This window comes from Bos taurus, chromosome 2 (assembly GCF_002263795.3).
Source record: "Bos taurus isolate L1 Dominette 01449 registration number 42190680 breed Hereford chromosome 2, ARS-UCD2.0, whole genome shotgun sequence".
NCBI lineage: Eukaryota > Metazoa > Chordata > Mammalia > Artiodactyla > Bovidae > Bos > Bos taurus.
In genome coordinates this window covers 47,746,496-47,768,945 of record NC_037329.1, presented here as the reverse complement: position 1 = coordinate 47,768,945, position 22,450 = coordinate 47,746,496, and the positions used below count along the sequence as shown (strand labels likewise).

At 37.3% G+C, this 22,450-nt stretch overlaps 1 protein-coding gene across 7 annotated transcripts in view; it reads left to right on the top strand.

Annotated features, from left to right (window-relative positions):
* Nucleotides 1-22,450, top strand: part of MBD5 (methyl-CpG binding domain protein 5) — a 484,478-nt gene that overhangs the window by 412,375 nt on the left and 49,653 nt on the right. For all 7 annotated transcript variants that reach the window (XM_015475434.2, XM_015475445.3, XM_015475436.3 and 4 more), the window contains 3 exons: nt 12,994-13,666; nt 18,597-18,699; nt 19,794-19,974. In XM_015475434.2, coding sequence (XP_015330920.1) covers nt 13,554-13,666; nt 18,597-18,699; nt 19,794-19,974 — 397 coding nt within the window. In that variant the 5' untranslated portion in view covers nt 12,994-13,553. The remainder of the gene's footprint in view (nt 1-12,993; nt 13,667-18,596; nt 18,700-19,793; nt 19,975-22,450) is intronic.

Genomic DNA, 22,450 nt, shown 5'->3' with positions numbered 1-22,450 from the left:
AGACACTTTTCATATGACAACACTAACCATCTACAGGTATTACTACTTACTCATTTCATTCCTGATGTGTAAGCTAAATAAACACAGTAAAATATCATTTATTTCATGGAACTTAAAGATTGTGTGGTTTGGGCTCCCCCTTCTAGAATTAACACAGAGACCATCTTCCTCCTCTTGCATCTTGAGAGAACTTTTCAGATAATTAATTAGACTATGGTTATCTTTAACATTTAATTATATTTGCTAGAGATGTTGATTAGACTTGAGTGTTCCTAAATATTTATACATATTTAGAGACAATGTATTTGTTTCTCCAGTGGCTGAGGAGTCTTCCTGTTTTCTCTTTGAGTAACCCCATTGCCAGGTGAATTGAAGAATGCTAAACATTTTTTTAAGTAAAAGAGTACATAAACATTAGCTGTTTCAATATGTTGTGCAACCCCAAAATGGACCAAAGTCATGTTTGTTTCATTCTTAATACAGTTTTAATTTTTAAAAAGCTGATATACATTATTTTTAACAATGATTCAACCTATGGAGCTACACCTTGAGTAACCAGAATACCAATCATGCACAGATAAAATGTAAAAATCACCCCTTCAACTTGCTTACTGCACTCTTAAAAAGATTATGTTAATGAAGGCAAGTATTGTTTTTATAAATAATCCTTATGAGAAACTTTACTATACTATAAAACAGCAAAAATAGCCAAGTATGTTGATGCTTAATATATAGAAGTAAATCATAAGTAAATTTTCCCTCAGAGTTGTAATGAGTTTATTATGTCCTAGATGTTCTGGTGTGACCTACTATACTTTCAGACAGTTCTCTGAATTTTTTTAAAATAAAATATATTTGGAATCCGTGATTATTTTCTTTTTGACTTTTAAGAAAGTAAAATGCATAGTAAGCATTTTATTCATGTGCATACAAACCCTCACTTTCCTTCTATATTTTCAAAAGTACAAAGGGAAGCCTTGCCTTAAAGTTAGTTGTCTCAATTGTGTTTTCTTTGTAGTCATGTAGAATGGCAAGGGCAAAGAAAGAGCTCAGTGGTGTGTAGTAATACATGTGAATTCCTGAATATTATCAGGGAGAGTTATAAGGAGAATTCAGTTTAGACTTGGAAAGCCAAATAATGACTAGAGAAACCAGGAAGGCTTCTCTGAGGAAGTGACGTTTAAACTGAGATAAACAGAAGTTGGTTTAACGAAAAACATGAGTGTGGTGGTGAGAGATGTCATTCCAAGCAGAAAAGTAAGGGTGATAGGCTGAGGCATTTTTAGAACCGGCCAAAGGGATAGCCTTAGTTTTTGTTTCTACTATGTAGGTCATTCTGGTTAATGTGTCCTTTCTGACTCTCCTTTTTGTCCACATAGAGAAATAACAGCATAATACTAGTGGGCTTCCCTGGTGGCTCAGATAGTAGACAATCTGCCTTCAATGCGGGAGACCTGAATTCGATCTCTGGGTTGGGAAGATCCCCTGGAGGAGGAAATGGCAACCCACTCCAGTATTCTTGCCTGGAAAATTCCATGGACAGAGGAGCCTGGTGGGCTACAGTCCATGGGGTCACAAAGACTCGGACATGACTGAAGGAACTTAGCATGCATGCACATAAATAATAATGTAGATATTTATTATGTGCTAGGTACTGGTTTAAGACTTTTAGTTTATTGTATCCCCAAAGCAGAACAGTTCTATAAAATCTCCATTTTATAAGGAAAGAAAATTTTTAAAACCTACCCAAGGTCACAAGGATGGAGCTACAGGACTTCCCTGCAGTCCAGAGGTTAAGACTACAAGCTCCCAAGGCAGGGGGCACAGGTTCAATCCCTGGTCAGAGAACTAATATTCCACATGATGCACAGCGTGGAAAAAAAATTTTTTTTAATAAAAACAAAATAAACAGAAATGATTATCCTCAACAAAACTTAAAAAAGAAAAGATAGAGCTACATAGCATCTCAATACTGTAGTTAATTTAAATAAAATACTATTTTAGACTTTCAGATCACTTCCAGTGTAGTATTTGGCTGTTTGAAATAATATTGCTGATTCAGTGTGTTGGAACACTAGGCTACGCTCCATGAAACAGCTCGTCTCTGTTCCACATGGTGCTGGCTGGACTCATGTATGTGTCTGGGGCTTCAGACGGACCAGCTGGATTTCTCTCTCTCTCCATCCTCAAAGGGCCAGTTCCAGTTCTTTGTGTGACAGTGGCATTCCAAGAAGCAAGAATGGAAGATACCCTTGAGCTATATCACATTCTACTGATCAAAGCAAGTCACAAGGTCAGCCCGGATCCAAAGGGCAGAGTAGTAAATCTCATTTCCTAATGGAAGGAACTACAAGATGTCTGTGGCCAATTGCAGCCTGCTACATTTAGCATTTAGTCTTCTAAAGGCTTCTGTGTGCCTAGAATGTGTAAGTTCTAGGTAAATTATCCTCCTGACCATTGATGGGCAGAGTTCAGTTTGTGTGTTACCTTGCCTCTGAGGACTGATGTCATCCTCATACACAGTTTTTGAACATTAACACTCTTTTACACTGAAAGGGCAAGGATGTTTGAAACCAGAGAGTTTTAACGATCAGGGCAGGAAAGATGTGCTTATATCCTGATAAATCTGTAAAACAAATGTAAATTGCACTGGGGTAGTTTGGGGTGAGTAAGTGGAGCCTGGCAGAGGCATTAGGTCTCTTACAGAAGATATATCTGAGAGGTCTGTTTTGGAAAAGGTGGCTGCACAGTGACGATAAGAACCAAATGAAAATAACAACCAGAGTTAAAATGAAGCTAATTTATTGGAAGATTTTTTTAAAATGAAAGAAGATATAACTGTAAGATAAGGGTGCTCATAAATAAAAATGCATAGCTTAAACAAATAGGTGAAAGGTGAAACAGATGGCAAGGTTGGATGGGAGGGCTGGCTAAGTGCTATAAAGGAACTGTGTAAATTGGTATGAGGGTGAAAGATAACTGAAAGAGGCAAATATCATTTAGGGTTACCCTAACAAGCATAATTTAACTAATGGAAAGAGGATGAGTATATCCATTTATTACCCAATCAAATAATAATAATGTTGTAGCTACTCAGACATTATGCTTCAAAATGCTAATGCTCATGTTATTTCTTAATCCAATCATATCTGTTGTTGCATGTACATATTGTTTCAGAATTTAGATAGAGAGTTAGGTTTCATGTGAGCCTTTCTTCTCAAGTGTTGAGCATGAGGCGTTAATCCTTGCAAATGTCAGAATGGAAGAGACTTCCTTTTTTTGTTATTGAAGTATAGTTGACTTATTGGAGGAGACTTCTAAACTTTGAATATTTCATGAGTTAACTTTATAATCATTGTGTATAAAATATATGTGATAATTTACATTTGTGTTAAATATTGGTATTTTATCTAATTTACATGGTCTCATTTTGATAAATCAGTAGTTCATTCAGTATTCATTCTGTCCTACTGTGTATCCAAGTAATGCCACTGAGTACAAGATTAATGTGTGATTAATGTGATAAACATTTTAATAGAATTTACTCACAGTATCACATGACTTAAAAATCAATTCATTGTTTTCACCATTAATCAAGTTTGTGACATTATTCAGAAAAATATATGATGTTTGTTGTTATTCAGAGAAATTTATGAAAAGTAGCTACTTATTTTCATGATGTCATATTCTCTGATATCTAGTCTTCTTGGTATTTTGGGTATAACTTCTAAAATATGTACTTAACACTGCATAACACAGTGAGTTTATCCTTAGGTTGACAAGAATGTCGGTAAAGCAGAAAGAGAAAAAGCCATCTATTGCCTTAGCTACATCATGTTGAAATACAGGTTTCATTTTTATATGGTTGCATTCATTTTAGTGGTTCCTTTATTAATCCAATTAAAGTGTGTATATAAGCTATTTAAATAAAACTCTGATGTACTTTACAAATAAAATAAAAAGTTATATTATTTTTCTTAGAAGCCCTATCATGCTTTTTCTACACAAAAATTATTACTCAGAGATTGTGAGATCATTAGAGACAAAGCTAGAGCAAAAAAAAAAAAAATCCTTTGTGTTTTTTGTCAACATGCATAGTCCCTAGCTTCTACTGACTTCTTTTTAAACCTCTTTCATTTTAGATGTCTGTGTTGCTAAAAACCTTACAGGTCTACATGGTAAAAATCAGAATATAAAACTATGTTGGCTAATTGGAATGTACGTGGTCTTCATCAAGTATTTAAGCACCCAGTAGGTGAGGCAGTAAACCTGCTTTAATCAGGAAATGGAACTATTGAAAGAACCTAGAGAAACAAGGTCCCTGATGTAAGGAGTTAGTTTACATTCCTGTGGGGAAAGATTAACAAACAAATAAATGATAAAAAAAAAATCAGTTAATAAGAGGTATCAGTGAATTAACAATGTGTGGGAGAATACTTAGGATTTACAGTGTCTCTTTGAGGAGGTGACGTCTAATTTGAATTCTGTATGAAGCCAATGCAAAGAATTAAATCAGGTCACTAAAATTCAGTTCAACAAAAGCCAACTGTCATAGACTTATTTGCATATTGAAAGGGGGATGGAAAATGAAAATGTTGAAAGAATGGTGGCAGATATTCTCCTCAGAACACATACACACACACACCCTACTTTTTTTATTTTTACTTCTGCCAGAAATGTTTGTAATCAATTTAAATAATGTCCTGTGTGTAAGATCTATCCCTGATCCTCAGTGTTAGTGAGACAAAAGTGCCTTTCATGTTCCCGGACATTTTTGTTTTAATCTCTGTCTTTTGGGGTTAAACCAAGCCATGTAAACAGGATAGATCATAATGAAATCTTCAGGCAAGGTGAAGGGAAAATGTTGTGGGTATGTAGTTTTTATGTTAAATTTGAAAAAAAGGATAAACTTGTGTTTTTAATGATAAAACTATAAAAACTTGAATGAGTTTTGAATAATTGGTCTATATAGAAGATAAAGTTATCAGAATCTCAGAGGCAAATAGAATAGACTATAATATTTAGCAAAAGAGGGCATGTATCGGTTTTCAGAAGTTTGAGATGCATGGCCTTCTCAGTGAACTATCAAAATGGCAATAGATTTATGTAGAGAGATATTTATCTCAGATTTATTTGTAACTGTGAAAATTTAGGAGAAAAATCTATTTCCACAAAAGGGAAGTAAATATTGAATGCCATAGTAAAATGCTTAAGTTGAAAATAAAGTGCAAAGTGGTAATAATTCAATATTTAAAGAAGGCACTATTATACATAAGAAAAAAATTGGAATTACCTTAGCTTTTTTCAATAGCAATTTGGCAGTGCCTCCAAAGTTTAAATGTGCAGACCCAACATTAATATGATTGATATTCCAATAGATGAATATTTGTAAATTTATATGATAGAATACTATTCAGATGTTTAAAATGAACAAATTGGATCTATATTTCTGCAGAAGAGATAGATCTGTATATGTCAACAGAGATAGCACTCAAAACAATGTTGAATTTTAAAAAGCAAGTTGAAGAATATGTATGTATAATAGTATTTATGTAAAATAAAAACTTTAAAATACTTATAACAAAGCCAAATATTGTTTACCTGTAAAAACATAGCCTGGAAGGATTGATTATTGCTGTTCATTCACTGAGTCATGTCTGACTCTTTGAGACCCCATGGACTGCAGCACACCAGGCTTCCCTGTCCATCTGTGGGCTTCCCTAGTGGCTCCCAGAGCTTACTCAAACTTATGTCCATTGAGTCAGTGATGCCATCCAACCATCTCCTCCTCTGTCGTCCCCTTCTTCTGTCCTCAGTCTTTACCAGCATCAGGGTCTTTTCCAATAAGTCAGCTCTTCGCATCAGGTGGCCAAAGTATTGGAGCTTCAGCTTCAACATCAGTCCTTCCAATGAATATTCAGGGTTGATTTCCTTTAGGATTGTCTGGTTTGATCTCCTTGCAGTCCAAGGGACTCTCTACAGACCAGAATAGGAGTGTTAGTTTTCTTTAGGCCAGAGTGGAGGGGAACAGGACTAAAAAGAGAAACTGGATGGGAGTGAGGGATAGTATTGAACTTCATCTGTAATATTTTCTAAGTGTTTTTGTTTTTTTTTTAAATAAGCAAAGTGACAAAATGCATTGTAAATTTGGAGCGGTAGCTCATTGTTTATTAGACTCTTTTTAATGTGTGCTTTTAAAACTTTTTTAAAACAATGATTGAAAGTCATCCACGTTTGCAGTGGTTATTATTCAACAGTGAGATTAGAGTTCAATTTTAATTTTCATCACAAACATCTCTGAATTTTCCAAATTTATAAAATAAATGTTGAGGAAATCAGTCCCACTTAGAGATAAACAAATGATAATAGTCGCTGGACTTCAGCTCTCTGAGGAGTTCCTAAGGCCCTTAACAATTATGCTATGCTATGCTAAGTCACTTCAGTCATGTCCAACTCTGTGTGACCCCGTAGAAGGTAGCCTACCAGGCTCCCCCGTCCCTGGGATTCTCCAGACAAGAACACTGGAGTGGGTTGCCATTTCCTTAAGCTGCCTCTAAAATGCCAAAGTATCAGCCAAAAAAAAAAGGATGACCCTCCCAGGAACAAAAGGAAGAAGTGGGCCAGCCGTGGAAATGTAAAACCAGGTCCTATCCTGGGAAGGGAAGCTGGTACAGAAGTCTGAGTCAGTGGGTCTCAAACTTGAGCATGCCATTGAATCACCTAGAGGGCTTGTTTGTTTGTTTGTTTGTTTTAAAAGATTGCCCTCCAGGGTTTCTGATTAAGAAAGTATGGGGTCAGTTCCGTGATTCTGCATTTGTAACAGGATCCCAGCTGTTAACAGTAATGATGGTGGTCCCAGGACCATGCTTTCAAAACTGCAGGCTAAAACCCAGCCGTCAGATCTTTGTAGTTTTGATTACTGAAATATGAGGAAGATATTTGGCAGAAATCAGTCTGATGTCATTATCTGGCAGATCCACAAATTACTTAAGGGCGTGAGCCAGTCCATCTCAGGAAAGTTGGAGTCACACGCAAGAGCAGGCAAATCAAAAAGAAAGAGAAATTGGCATCAAATGATCAGAAAGCTTGAAAGTAAGGAAAATGAGAGCTAGTCCGATCTAAAGACCACAGGCCATGGAAGACTTCGCTTTAGGGAAAAGTAAGGTAATAAAATGAGTGTGAAAAAAAGACTGTAAAAATCATGTTTACTCATCAGTGTCTGTTGCTGTTTGATCAGACTGGGAGTCCAGAATGACACAGAATTCTTTCTCATCTTACACTAGCACCAGGAGCTCTACTAGGCAGGAAACTCCCTGAGAACAGGGACTGTTCTTCCCTTCCTTGCTTTCTCCATCCTTTCCTGAACCCCTCCCTCCCTCTTTCTTTTCTATTTTCCCCACTCAGCAGCTTTTTGTTTTCCCCTCAGCAGCTCTTTAGTGCCAGACATTGCCCTGGGCTTTGGATAAAGTGGTGTCTTACCACCTTTGTGGAACTTCCCAGGTGGCTCAGTAGTGAAGAATCAGGAGCCTCAGGAGATGAGGGTTCAATCCCTGGGTTGGGAAGATTCCCTGAAAGAGGAAACGGCAGCCCACTCTACTATTCTTGCCTGGAGAATCCCATGGATAGAGGAGGTGGAGGTTGCAAAGAGTCAGACACGACTAAGTGGCTGAGCACAAACACCACCTTTGTACTCCAGCACATAGCATAGGCCTCATAAGTAATAGCTGCTCACTAACTGTAGAATGAAATATGAATAAACACATACATGATCAACAGGGATCATGGTTAAAGGAGCAATGAATGAGAGACAGAAATAAGGTGCTATGCATGCAAGCAGGTCATTTCTATAAGAGGCATAGACCCAGTGGAGTGGACCTAGCAATGTAATTAGCACCTTGAGTCACCACTGAAAATGCACTACTTGGCACTTTCCTTTATACTCCACATTTTTCCCAATAAAGTTTTGCTAGTTTTCCCACTGCTTGCCAGTGTTTCCCACTCCCATCCCTATGGTTCCTGACTTTCAGCTAAATTAGTACATGCTTCATTCAGTTCAATTCAGTTCAGTCGCTCAGTCGTGTCCGATTATTTGGGACCACATGAATCGCAGCACACCAGGCCTCCCTGTCCATCACCAACTCCTGGAGTTCACTCAGACTCAACGTCCATCAGGTCAGTGATGCCATCCAGCCATCTCATCCTCTGTCGTCCCCTTCCCCTCCTGCCCCCAATCCCTCCCAGCATCAGAGTCTTTTCCAATGAGTCAACTCTTCACATGAGGTGGCCAAAGTACTGGAGTTTCAGCTTTAGCATCATTCCTTCCAAAGAAATCCCAGGGCTGATCTCCTTCAGAATGGACTGGTTGGATCTCCTTGCCGTCCAAGGAACTCTCAAGAGTCTTCTCCAGCACCACAGTTCAAAAGCATCAATTGTTCGGCGCTCAGCCTTCTTCACAGTCCAACTCTCACATCCATACATGACCACTGCAAAAACCATAGCCTTAACTAGACGGACCTTTGTTGGCAAAGTCATGTCTCTGCTTTTGAATATGCTGTCTAGGTTGGTCATAACTTTCCTTCCAAGGAGTAAGCGTCTTTTAATTTCATGGCTGCAATCACCATCTGCAGTGATTTTGGACCCAAAAAAATAAAGTCTGCCACTGTTTCCACTGTTTCCCCATCTATTTCCCATGAAGTGATGGGACCGGATGCCATGATCTTAGTTTTCTGAATGTTGAGCTTTAAGCCAACTTTTTCACTCTCCTCTTTCACTTTCATCAAGAGGCGTTTTAGTTCCTCTTCACTTTCTGCCATAAGGGTGGTGTCATCTGCATATCTGAGGTTATTGATATTTCTCTTGGCAATCTTGATTCTAGCTTGTGCTTCTTCCAGTCCAGCGTTTGTCATGATGTACTCTGCATATAAGTTAAATAAGCAGGGTGACAATATACAGCCTTGACGTACTCCTTTTCCTATTTGGAACCAGTCTGTTGTTCCATGTCCAGTTCTAACTGTTGCTTCCTGACCTGCATACAGGTTTCTCAAGAGGCAGGTCAGGTGTTCTGGTATTCCCATCTCTTGGACAATTTTCCACAGTTTATTGTGATCCACACAGTCAAAGGCTTTGGCATAGTCAATAAAGCAGAAATAGATGTTTTTCTGGAACTCTCTTGCTTTTTCGATGGTCCAGCAGATGTTGGCAATTTGATCTCTGGTTCCTCTGCCTTTTATAAAATCAGCTTGAACATCAGGAAGTTCACGGTTCACGTATTGCCCAAGCCTGGCTTGGAGAATTTTGAGCATTACTTTACTAGTGTGTGAGATGAGTGCAATTGTGCAGTAGTTTGAGCATTCTTTGGCATTGCCTTTCTTTGGGATTGGAATGAAAACTGACCTTTTCCAGTCCTGTGGCCACTGCTGAGTTTTCCAAATTTGCTGGCATATTGAGTGCAGCACTTTCAGAGCATCATCTTCCAGGATTTGGAATAGCTCCACTGGAATTCCATCACCTCCACTAGCTTTGTTCATAGTGATGCTTTCTAAGGCCCACTTGACTTCACATTCCAGGATGTCTGGCTCTAGGTCAGTGACCACACCATCGTGATTATCTGGGTCATGAAGATCTTTTTTGTACAGTTCTTCTGTGTATTCTTGCCACCTCTTAATGTCTTCTGCTTCTGTTAGGTCCATACCATTTCTGTCCTTTATCAGAGCCCATCTTTGCATGAAATGCTCCCTTGGTATCTCTAATTTTCTTGAAGAGATCTGTAGTCTTTCCCATTCTGTTGTTTTCCTCTATTTCTTTGCATTGATCGCTGAGGAAGGCTTTCTTATCTCTTCTTGCTATTCTTTGGAACTCTGCATTCAGATGCTTATATCTTTCCTTTTCTCCTTTGCTTTTCACTTCTCTTCTTTTCACAGCTATTTGTAAGGCCTCCCCAGACAGCCATTTTGCTTTTTTGCATTTCTTTTCCATGGGGATGGTCTTGATCCCTGTCTCCTGTACAATGTCACGAACCTCCGTCCATAGTTCCTCAAGCACTCTATCACATCTAGTCCCTTAAATCTATTTCTCACTTCCCCTGTATAATCATAAGGGATTTGATTTAGGTCATGCCTGAATGGTCTAGTGATTTTCCCTACTTCTTCAATTTAAGTCTGAATTTGGCAATAAGGAGTTCATGATCTGAGCCACAGTCAGCTCCCGGTCTTGTTTTTGTTGACTGTATAGAGCTTCTCTATCTTTGGCTGCAAAGAATATAATCAATCTGATTTTGGTGTTGACCATCTGGTGATGTCCATGTGTAGAGTCTTCTCTTGTGTTGTTGGAAGAGGGTGTTTGCTATGACCAGTGCATTTTCTTGGCAAAACTCTATTAGTCTTTGCCCTGCTTCATTCTGTATTCCAAGGCCACATTTGCCTGTTATTCCAGGTGTTTCTTGACTTCCTACTTTTGCATTCCAGTCCCCTATAATGAAAAGGACATCTTTTTTGGGTGTTAGTTCTAAAAGGTCTTGTAGGTCTTAACCATTCAACTTCAGCTTTTTCAGCATTACTGGTTGAGGCATAGACTTGGATTACTGTGATATTGAATGCTTTGCCTTGGAAATGAACAGAGATCATTCTATCATTTTTGAGACTGCATCCAAGTACTGCATTTTGGACTCTTTTGTTGACCATGATGGCTACTCCATTTCTTCTGAGAGATTCCTTCCCGCAGTAGTAGATATAATGGTCATCTGAGTTAAATTCACCCATTCCAGTCCATTTCAGTTCACTGATACCTAGAATGTCGACATTCACTCTTGCCATCTCTTGTTTGACTACTTCCAATTTGCCTTGATTCATGGACCTGACATTCCAGGTTCCTATGCAATACTGCTCTTTACAGCATCGGACATTGCTTCTATCACCAGTCACATCCACAACTGGGTATTGTTTTTGCTTTGGCTCCATTCCTTCATTCTTTCTGGAGTTATTTCTCCACTGATCTCCAGTAGCATATTGGGCACCTACTGATGTGGGGAGTTCCTCTTTCAGTATCCTATCATTTTGCCTTTTCATACTGTTCATGGGGTTCTCAAGGCAAGAATACTGAAGTGGTTTGCCATTCCCTTCTCCAGTGGACCACATTCTTTCAGACCTCTCCACCATGACCCGCCCGTCTTGGGTTGCCCCACGGGCATGGCTCAGTTTCATTGAGTTAGACAAGGCTGTGGTCCTAGTGTGAGTAGATTGACTAGTTTTCTGTGAATATGGTTTCAGTGTGACTGCCCTCTGATGCCTGTTGCAACACCTACCGTCTTACTTGGGTTTCTCTTACCCTGGGCTTGGGGTATCTCTTCACGGCTGCTCCAGCAAAGCACAGCTGTTGCTTCTTACCTTGGATGAGGGGTATCTCCTCACAGCTGCCCTTCCTGACCTTCAACGTGGGATAGCTCTTCTAGGCCTTCCTGCGCCCGCGCAGCCACTGCTGCTTGGACGTGGGGTTGGTCCTCCTGGCCGCCGCCCCTGGCCTCGGGCGTGGGGGCGTGGGGTAGCTCCTCTCGGTTGCCGCCCCTAACCTCGGACTCAGGTAGCTCTTCTCGGCCGTTCCTGCGCCGTCGCAGCCTGGCTCTCTCAGCCGCTGCCCGTGACCTCGGACGTGGGGTAACTCCTCTTGGCCACCGCCCTTCAGTCATGGGGTCCTCCCGGCTTCTGCCCCTGACCTCGGACGTGGGGTAGCTCCTCTTTAATCTGCCTCACAGGCAAGCCAGCAAATAAGGCATATGCCTGAATACATAATGCTTTTAACTATAAAGTATTCTCCTACTTTCCCAATGAAAAAATCTGAAGAAAGGTTTGGAACTTGAGTAGTTTTATGTCTATTAACACTGTTTAATTTATTTAATTTGTTGACTGAGTCATACATGAATATATAAAACTATCTAAAATATTTTTTATTAAAAATTTAAACAGTCTTAATACTGTGATATGAATCTTAAGTCATTTAACAGAGTTTTTGAGAGCATATTACCTTTACTTTCAGTTAAGTTGTTTAAGATTCAGCATTTTTAATCATGGATGATGCTGTCACCAGAAATTTTTATCAACAAACTACAGGCCCCACTCATGTAACAGTAGAATAGTTTTTTTCATTCATCCTTTAGTGTACTTTCATGAGTTCCACAAGGTAATCACACACTGTGTATTAAATTGATTATAAAAAGTCTTGTTTGCCACAACAATGCTAGCAGTTGTGGTATCACATTTTTCACCAGAATTAAGTACTAAATCTTTTTAAAAATTTATTTGCCATATTTGTTTATTCACCAGTTCCATTAAGATGACCTCTTGTAGCATTCCACCTTAGCACTGACTGCTGCTGTTTCAGGCCAATGTGTCTTCTCCCCAAACAGTACCTTGTGACACAAAAAAAGGAATTAAGAGAATACTCCATAATAGAAGGGAATTTGTAAATCTTAAGTAAAGCAATTTCCACTCTTATAGCCCAGAACAGTGGGGGAAAGTCTTCTCATACTTGGGAATGCACGTGTGTGTTTATTTCCTTTTAATTTTCTCTTCAAGAAAAAAAAAAAAAAACCCTCTTGTTTAGGTGAATATAATGATTAGAAAAGTTAATTATAAGGGTTTGTAGAATTAAAGAGTAATCAAAAGTGATTGTATTAACACACAGCTTTCTAGTTGTTAGGTCACAAGAGGTGATAGATATGTTTTTATTGCCAGAAGGAGGTTGTATATATATGTAATGCCATGGTTATGAGTCTGTCTCTAGTAATTAGAAAGCTACATGTGTTGAAGAGCCAGCAGACTGGTTGATCTGGAGTAAGTAGATCAAGCTGGAAGAAGAAAAGTTGACTTTGACATGTGATTTGACAGCAAAGGACATCAAAATGGCTTGCTACACTTACCAATTTATTCCATTTTTAAAAGTGTGCAGCTTCTCAGTTTTTCATTATTAAATATAGTGTTTACGTATTTATATGTGTTTCAGGCTACCTTATTGGAATTTTGAAGACATGAAAACATCAGATGAACCAACTTGCAACATCTTGGATTCAGATTGGAAGATGAAGAGAAACTTTAAAGAATGTGGCCTATAAAGGCGGGTAGTACCTGAAAATATTAACTGACTCACACTATAAAAATGAGACCAGTTTCTAAACAATAGAGGTTGTTTTAGTCCAACATGAAGGTTCAAGACAAAATGTTGAACTAAAAACTTACACTCCTCCCCTCTCCCACTTCAGACAGGTACCAGCATTGCTGAATATGATTTTCGTTAGTCAGAAGCACTTGTTTTTACCCATGTAGACCATCCTTAGGAATTAAATATTGGTTATTTAATGTAGATTATAATGGGAAACTGATTTTTTCTACAATGGCAGATTTCAAGGACTTGGTTCCAAACTGAGCCGAAGCTTCCCAATGCATTTTGTACAGTCTGGGGAAAACTGTGCTGCATTGGCCATTTTTGAAGGCCACGATGCCCTGTAATACAAGGACATCATCTTATTGCTGATATCTTTGGGGAGTCCTAAGCAGACACAGAAAATGAATGGAGGCAAGGAGTGTGACGGAGGGGACAAGGATGGAGGTCTTCCAGCTATACAAGTTCCTGTGGGTTGGCAGCGTCGTGTGGATCAAAATGGAGTGCTTTACATCAGGTGAGCCCTTCCTATTCCCTGCATTATCTCCAAGTTTGCAGCCACCAAATAAAGAAGGTACAGCCTGTTCCTCTGAGAACGTAAAATATTGTGACTGGTAGCACCTCAAGTCAATTTGAATAAATGATCTTTGTGCTGGAAATATTGTGTTTTTATTTATATTATTTTGCAATATAAAACCTGCCTTAGGTTACAAGAGAGGATTTTTATGCATTATTTGTGTTTATATAAAGTGTCGCCCTGCTTATCTCTCTAACAAGGATAAAGAAAAAGATGAAGATTTCTAAAAGAAACCCATGAGCGTCATTACCACATTCGCAGGAGAATGTAAAATACTGAAAATAGACCCGATGTCTCCTGACAATATTATTGTCCTTCATAGTGCTTCCGCTGGCTACTCTGATGTAAGGTTGTGTTTTTCTCTATAGGCAGTTTCAATTACCAGTTTCTTAATGCCTGATATTAACTAAAAATAATTTACCTGTTTTTTCTGTGCAGTTTTTAATCTATTCCCTGCATATAATAATAAAAAAGAAAAAGTCATGATGGAGTCATCTCACAAGTAAAAATCATACAGATTACATGTAAATACTTGTTATTTTAAATTTTGATGGTCTTTGTTATGTTGAGCAAGTTGAATGAAATAACTGTTCGCAAGAACTTTTAGTCTTACTATTAAATAATTGGCACCTAAGTTCCTTACTTTGTAGTTTATTGGTAAATATGTGAGTAGGATACCATAAATCTTTCTCTGTGATGTAATTTTTTAAAAAGCTATGATGAAGAGAACTTTTTAAAAGATATCACATTGCATCATTAGATTAATTATGTTGCTTTCAGTTCATCATTATTACTTTTATTTGTATCTCAGCTTCAGTGAAATTCTTGTTTGTGCAAAGCTGTATTTATATAAATGAGGAATTTCACATGATACATACTCAGACAATTTTGTACTATAACATCTCAGAAGTCAGTTCAGATCCTGTCCTGGATTTGTTTGTTTGGTAGAAGTTATTTCTTGAGGTAAACTTAATGACCAACTGAAATTCTTTTGAACATCTTTTTTAATTTCTGTAATATTTAGGAGGTGCTCTGTATTAATTGAAGTGAAGGGATAAGAAAGCAGGGAACGTGGAGCTCACCCCATTAAAGATTAGATGGATGAGGACACGAGGGATAACTTTCCCAAAGTGTTTCTATTGCCAATCCTGTTACCAAACTTCCAGGAATACTTTATCAGTGTAATGTAGCAAGACACCGGTGTTGTGTTCCTGTTTACAGTTGTTCTAGTCTGTAAGGAGCAAGTGTTATATATTTACAACTAAGAGCAGTTAACTCCAAAAATCTTGATAATTTCAGTTTATTTGTTTTGTTTTGTTTTGTTTTGTTTTGTTTCTTCTTTCTCCGTGTGAAAGATAAATCAGCTTTTTAGGTTGCTGAGAGTTAAGGCAAATTCATTCTGGAAGTCTGTCAGTTGTCTTGCTCATGACATCCCAAGTCTGAGTAGACTTTACTGTTAGTATGAGTTAGTTTTAATTCTCCCAACCCAAATCTGCACACTAGGGATTATTTTGGAAACTAACTTTGCCAGATAAGCTAAAACACCTTCAGATAAATTAAACCCAGCATAGGTTTGCTTCATGTGTATGTGTAACTGGTTAACTTACCACTTGAACATATATAAGAGGCTAGTCCTCCTTCTATAGCTTCCTTTGCAATGTGTAGTTTGCTTATAATTTTTAGTTTAGTTTCCAGCTGTTCCTGCCTCAGGGTGGCATTGAGGCTGCACATTAAATTTCCCACCTGCTTCCAATCTTCTAAGCTTTATCTATGCCGTAAGACTTCTAACTATTTTTATGTTAATTATTACTCCCAGAAGTTAATTAAAGAGCTGCAACTGAAGGAAAGAGCCCAACTGACTGATTGAGAGGAAGTGTTTCTAAAGTGTCTGGAGTACTCTAATATTATAGAATTCAGGAATTCTTGTATTCAAGTTTAATTTACAATTAAATCCTTTAGGATTCATTCATAGACTTTCTTTAACCGTAACACATGAGACAGTTTCTTTTCACAATATTCTGGAATTCTTCACATAATAACTAGTGATTTTGTTTTATCAAAGCTACCAGACCTCCAAAACACCTTGCTGGCCCTCCCATTAGGTAGAACTCCAATCTGTAATATGGGAATTCTTATTCTTTGCATATCATCTGGAAAAAAGTGTTAGCCCAAATAAATGAATGAGTTAACAAAGTTGAGGATTTTAATTGTGATTTTTCTACATGCCTAAGGCAACCCAGTCCAGTGTTCTTGCCTGGAGAATTCCAGGGACGGAGGAGCCTGGTGGGCTGCCGTCTCTGGGGTCACAGAGAGTCAGACACGACTGAAGTGACTTAGCAACAGCAGCAAGTCATTTATATGGTTGTCCATAAATAAAATATGAATTGCATTCTAAAGCAGGTTTATTTATAGACACCAAACTACTACCTGTATTTTTGTAGAAGCAGAATAGTCTACACCTAGTAGTGTAAAAGGTCTGTAAAAAGCAGTGTAAAAGATTGACTGGAAAAGGTCAATCCTCATCCCAATTTCCAAGAAGGGTAGTACCAAAGAATGTGCTAACCATCAGACAATCGCACTTATCTCCCATGCTAGTAAGGTCGTGCTTAAAATCTTGCAAGCTCGGCTTCAGCAAACCAAGAACTTCCAGATGTCCAAGCTGGGTTTAGAAAAGAAAGAAGAACTAGAGATCAAATTGCCAACATTCGTTGGATTATAGAGAAAGCAAGAGAATTTCAGAAAAACCTCTATCTCTGTTTCATTGACTACCGTAAAGCCTTTGACTGTGTGGATCATGGCAAACTGTGGAAAGCTCTTACAGAGATGGGAATACTAGACCATCTTACCTGTCTCCTGAGAAACCTGTTTAAGGGTCAAGAAGCAACAGTTAGAACCCTGTATGGAACAACTGATTGGTTCAAGATCAAGAAAGGAGTAGGACAGGGCTGTCTGCTGTCACCCTGTTTGTTTAACCTATATGCTGAGCACATGATGAGAAATGCCAGGCTGGATGAGTCACAAGCCGGAATCAAGATAGGCAAGAGAAATATCAGCAACCTCAGATATGCCAATGATACCACTCTAATGGCAGAAAGCAAAGAAAAACTAAAGAACCTCTTGATGAGGGTGAAGGAGGACAGTGAAAGAGCCAGCTTAAGACTAAATACTAAAAAAAAACTAAGATCATGGCATCTGCCACCATTACTTCATGGCAAATAGAAAGGGGAAAGGTGGAAGTAGTAACAGATTTCCTCTTCTTGGGGTTCAAAACCACTGCGAATGGTGACTTCAGCCATGAAATCAGAAGTTCATTGATTGCTTCTTGGCAGCAGAGTGATGACAGACTTAGACAGTGTGCTGAAAAGCAGAAACATTACTCTGCAGACAAAGATCTGTATAGTCAAGGCTATGGTTTTCCCAGTGGTCACATATGGTTGTGAGAGCTGGACCATGAAGAAGGCAGAATGCCAAAAAATTGATGCCTTCGAACTGTGTTGCTTGAGAAGATTCCTGAAAGTCCCTTGGACAGCAAGGAGATCAAATCTGTTAGTCTTAAGAGAGATCAACCCTGAATATTCACTGGAAGGACTGATAGTGACACTGAAGCTCCAGTATTTTGGTCATTTAATGAGAACAGACTACTCATTTGAAAAGTCCCTGATGCTGGGAAAGATTGAGGGCAGAAGGAGAAGAGAGTGTCAGAGGCTGAGACGGCTGGACGTCATCACTGATGCAATGAACATGAATTTGGGCAAACTCTAGGAGATGGTGAGGGACAGGGAGGCCTGGCATGCTGTAGACCATGGGGTCTCAAAGAGTCAGACATGACTAGGCAACTGAACAATGACAAGTAGTGTAATGCTCTGTTTACAAAATGGAGAGTATTGTTTCTGGAAATTTTATCAGAAGGCGTTAAGTGAAAGTTTTGGTAAATAGTCATAAATAAAAGATATTCTTGAGTGAAAAGTATATAATAATTTTAAAACATAATATGTATGCAGGTTGTAAGATCAATACGTTAATAATGAAAGTCCTAAGATAAAAATTGCCCATTTTAAACTAATCCTCATGTAAATAAACATTAAAGACTTAACCTGTCATCTGAATTAGTACCTAATGTATAGACTTAAATTTGATCAGTAATCACGTAATACTGACTTCTGTCACCCAAAGAATAGTAACATTGAGAGCACTACCCAGTCACCAGCTGTAAGGCCTGCAAGGCACTTTTCTGCCACCTAAAACTGTTTCCTCGAGATCCCCATCCTTATCAGTCCACCGTGACTCTTCACTAGAATTTGAGCTTGGCAACATTCTAATCTGTATTCAAAGAAACACATGAATGAGAAAGAAACAAGAGAGACTTGTTTTTACAGAGGGACAACTTGGTCCTAGAGCTGCAAGATTAAAGGAAAGAACTTGTTAGCCCAAACTTTCATAGACTTAGTGACTTTCTGGTTTGACCTCCAACACATTCCTAAATTTCAGTTTTTCTCCAACAGCTTTCAAAATAGATCTTCTGGTTCAAAATGATAATGATTACTTTCATGTAGTTTTCTTGTTCCTTCTTACCTACACTTTTTTAAGAATATCATTTTTCTCATCCTTACTCTGCTCTCGGTTGTCAAAGTACTTTTGTTTTTCTATGAAGATCTGTATTTTTCTGAGAAATATTTTGGTTCAAAAGAAAGAGCAATAGTGTTAAAGGCTATAATTTAGTAGCTAACATAATATTGACAAAGAAAATGCTTTTCCTTAGTAGGAAAATATTATCCTGTGAAGGACAGTGAGACTATAAATTATGCCTTTTTTTCATGTAATATGTGCAGTCAGAATTATTTCCTGATGTTTTTTTAAACTATTTTTACAGTCCCAGTGGGTCTTTGTTATCTTGCTTGGAGCAGGTTAAAACATACCTGCTTACTGACGGAACATGCAAGTGTGGCTTGGAATGTCCTCTTATTCTTCCCAAGGTAACCATTTCGCAATAGATGTATCAGCAATTTTTTATTTTTTAGGTGTTTCATATATTTGCTTTTCTCATTTGGCATTTCATTTTTATATTACTTCTCCAATCATATATGCATTTTAAAGTCTTAAGTTAGATACCTTTTGCATGCATTTTGGAATACGTAAAAATTGTGGAAAATAGTTCAAGTCCAAGAGTCATTTTCAAAGGTGACAAACCTATATTCCTATTAAATATTTCATCAAAATCTCTTTTGCAAAAAAAAAACACCTGTTTTGAACCTTTTTCTTAGAGCTATACCCGTGCTCACTCTTTAATAGTGCAGTATTTTCTTTCCTGACTGCTCAGTCTGCAATGTTATTTTTAGCACTGGTGTTGATAAATCTGCCACAAATATTTCTAAAATCACAAAGCTGAACCTTTCTAGCCAAAAGTGAAACTGTTTAACTCTTTTGCAAGGTAAAAAGCAAAATCATTTTAAATGATTAAAAATATATACTATAGACACAGGTCATTATTCTCTGAATACCTACAATAGAGCTAATCTCAGAACTAAAGATCAATACACAACTTTTTCTTTTTTATTTGTGTCACCTCTTTCAAGAAAAAGCACTTGAAACAGCTTATACGTATATATACAATAAATATTTTTTAAATAGAGTAGTAGATTTTTTTTAATCAGTAAAAAGGTAATATTAATATAGCAATAAAATAAAGCCAAAGAAAAAATTAGCATGTAGCAATGTCAGATTTTAGGGGTTTTAACTGTATTTTATATGTTTTTTTGTACTATTGTAACAGCAGGAAGTACCTAAAATTGGGAACATTATCAGATACTATACTTTTCCATGTATTTATCTTGGCTGTCATAGAATTAGAATAATTTTCATTATTTTCCCTGCCACTAAAAACCGTAAGTTCAGCAGAAGGTATTTATTACATTATATATAAAGTTGCTTTTCTTAAATTTAAAAACTTGAGAAAGTTTTCTTCAGATATATGGGTTAATCTATGCAGAACTTTTTTTTTTAAACAAGGGGATCTTTTTACTTAATATTTTTGCAGACATATTTTAAACAAAGGCTGTGCTTTTTCCAGGTGTTTAATTTTGATCCTGGAGCTGCTGTGAAACAAAGAACTGCAGAAGATGTTAAAGCAGATGAAGATGTCACAAAGCTATGCATACATAAAAGAAAAATCATTGCAGTGGCCACACTTCATAAAAGCATGGAAACCCCACACCCTTCTCTGGTGCTCACCAGTCCCGGAGGAGGAACAAGTATGTAATATGGTGAAGGGTTTAGGAGTTTTCCTCCCCCACTCCTCTAGTGACTCCTGGAGAAGGAGTCACTAGAAACCACCTTGCCAAGCATTTTCTGAGTCCACTTTTCAACCACACACAATGCATTTAAAATTATGTATGTTTTATCTTTTCACTACAATTGATAATTAGTTCTGAAAAATTCCCATGAAGTTGTCTCCCAAAATTCCCTATCCAAGTCATTTAGTTAAATGAGCAGAATAAACACCAAATAGCACCTACAAATACTATGAAGGTACATAGAGCTGAGCTAACAAAAGAGAAAGGGTCATTGGTTTTTAGGAAACAAATGTAGCCTTTTTCCTAGGGCTGAATTGGAGTATGTAGTATCAGTCCACAAGTACAGCTAGCAATGTTGTCAAGAACTAGCAGTATTATGCTTTGAGTCATTTAATAGCTGTATATTGAATGCCTACTAACAGAAATCACCTTACCAGGAACTTTTTACACCTCCATCCAACACATGCATGCACACATGCTTTCAGTTTTAAAAAATTTCAAAGCTGCAGAAAAATTACATAAACAATTCATTAAATACCCTAGACTTACCAATTAATATTTTGTTTCAGGAGCTACAGATAATTGTGACAGTTCACCCATAAGTATTTCAACACACATGGATGTTCTCTTACATAAACCACAGTCTAATTATCATATTCAGGAAATTTAAAACTGATATAATAGTATTATCTAATATGCAGTCTATATTCAGATTTCTCCAGTTGTCCTAATAATATTCTTACAGCTTTTTTCAACCCAATCTCTTTTTTTAATGCAGAATGCAAATATGATGCAACTATGATGTAATTAGTTGTTTTATTTCCTTAATCTACACTGGTTCCCCAGTCTTTTTAAATCTTTCATGACACTGATATTTTTTAAGAGTCTAGGCCAGTTTTATAGATGTTCCTCAGTTTGGATTTGCCTGATTGCTTCCTTATATTTTTATTGAAGTTAAACACAGTTTGGTAGGAATACTGCATAGGCGATATTATGTCTTTATTAGGAAGCACGTAATGGCAGTTTAATCCCATATTGATGACATCAAGTTTGATTGCTTGGTTAAAGTTATGTCCATTACTGAGGTACATTTTCCCTTTATGATTCATATGTAATTTGTGGAATTATACTTTGAGGCTGAGGAACTTTTCTTCGTAAGGGCTAGAATATGAACTCCAAAATATTACAGTTAACACTTGAATAGTAATTCTGGATAAAATATGGCTGAACACCAAAGCATTTGTTTGTGAAAGATAAGTAACATTGCTCTGCATAGTTAAAAAAAATAGGGATGAGGAGTGTAACCTGCAGTGATCAGAAACCTTTATTGTAGAACTCAGATTTGAACCAGCCCTGGGAAATAGTAGGATTTAGACATATAAGGAAAATAAAATTCTTGTCCAGAACAACTATGGAATAGTTAAGGAATGAGGTGGAGACTAATGTGACACAAGTAGAAAATTAAACCTGCATAAGTAAATTGGGGCCAAATTACTGATAGCTTTAGATACAAAGAGAAGCAGTTGTGATACCATACAGGTCACTCCTAGAATTCTGTGAAGAAGGCAGGGAGAGACAAGTTTGACAATTATTAGCAGACAGCTCCTCTTCAGTAACCCTATTACCTTTAAACTAACCTTTAAATTTTAACAGGAATGATCAGAAAAATTGCTCCACTAAGGTATGTAAGAAAAAAATACTTTAGTGAATTGTTATTTCTTTTAACGAGCTACATTTTTTTCATTATAAGGTATTGCAACAATTTAAAAACATTTAATAGTAATAAGCTATTTAAAATTAACCACTGTCCTGCCACCTTGATGTAAGTGTGTTTTCATTTTCACGCTGTACCTTGCACATGTGTTTGCACGTACTCATATATTTACTGCTGTTCTCACTTCACATCATAGCAGTTTCAGCCCTGCCTACAGAGTCTGCCTTGTTGCCTTTTTAATGACTGAAGCAGAATCTTGATCTAGGTCCTTTGTCATATTCTATACATTCTAGTTTCATTAATGAAATTAAAGATAAATATTTAATTAAATTAGTATAGGCATATAAGGTATATCTCCATCTCCTTTTAAAACTATATACTTGATTGGATTAATTTCTACTCTTTTACCAGCTTCAGACATAGCATTTATTTCAATTTTTTAATTTTAAACTATATTAAAAGGTTAGGATTTAAATACTTAAGGATTAAGAAGGCTCAGTAGTTTTCACCTCTCTTTGTTTTACGTGCGTAAAACATGTAACTTATCTCTTTTAAAAAGTCTATTTGATATACAGGAAAGCACTCGTTGAGTGCCCAACATTTACATTTCCCAACCCTTGTAATACTTTAATTCCTTACTGCCACATAACAGCAGCATGGCTTTTACTTATTTAGTATCCCTGTTATTTTTTAAATGGTAACTATTTTTCCCCAGTAGGG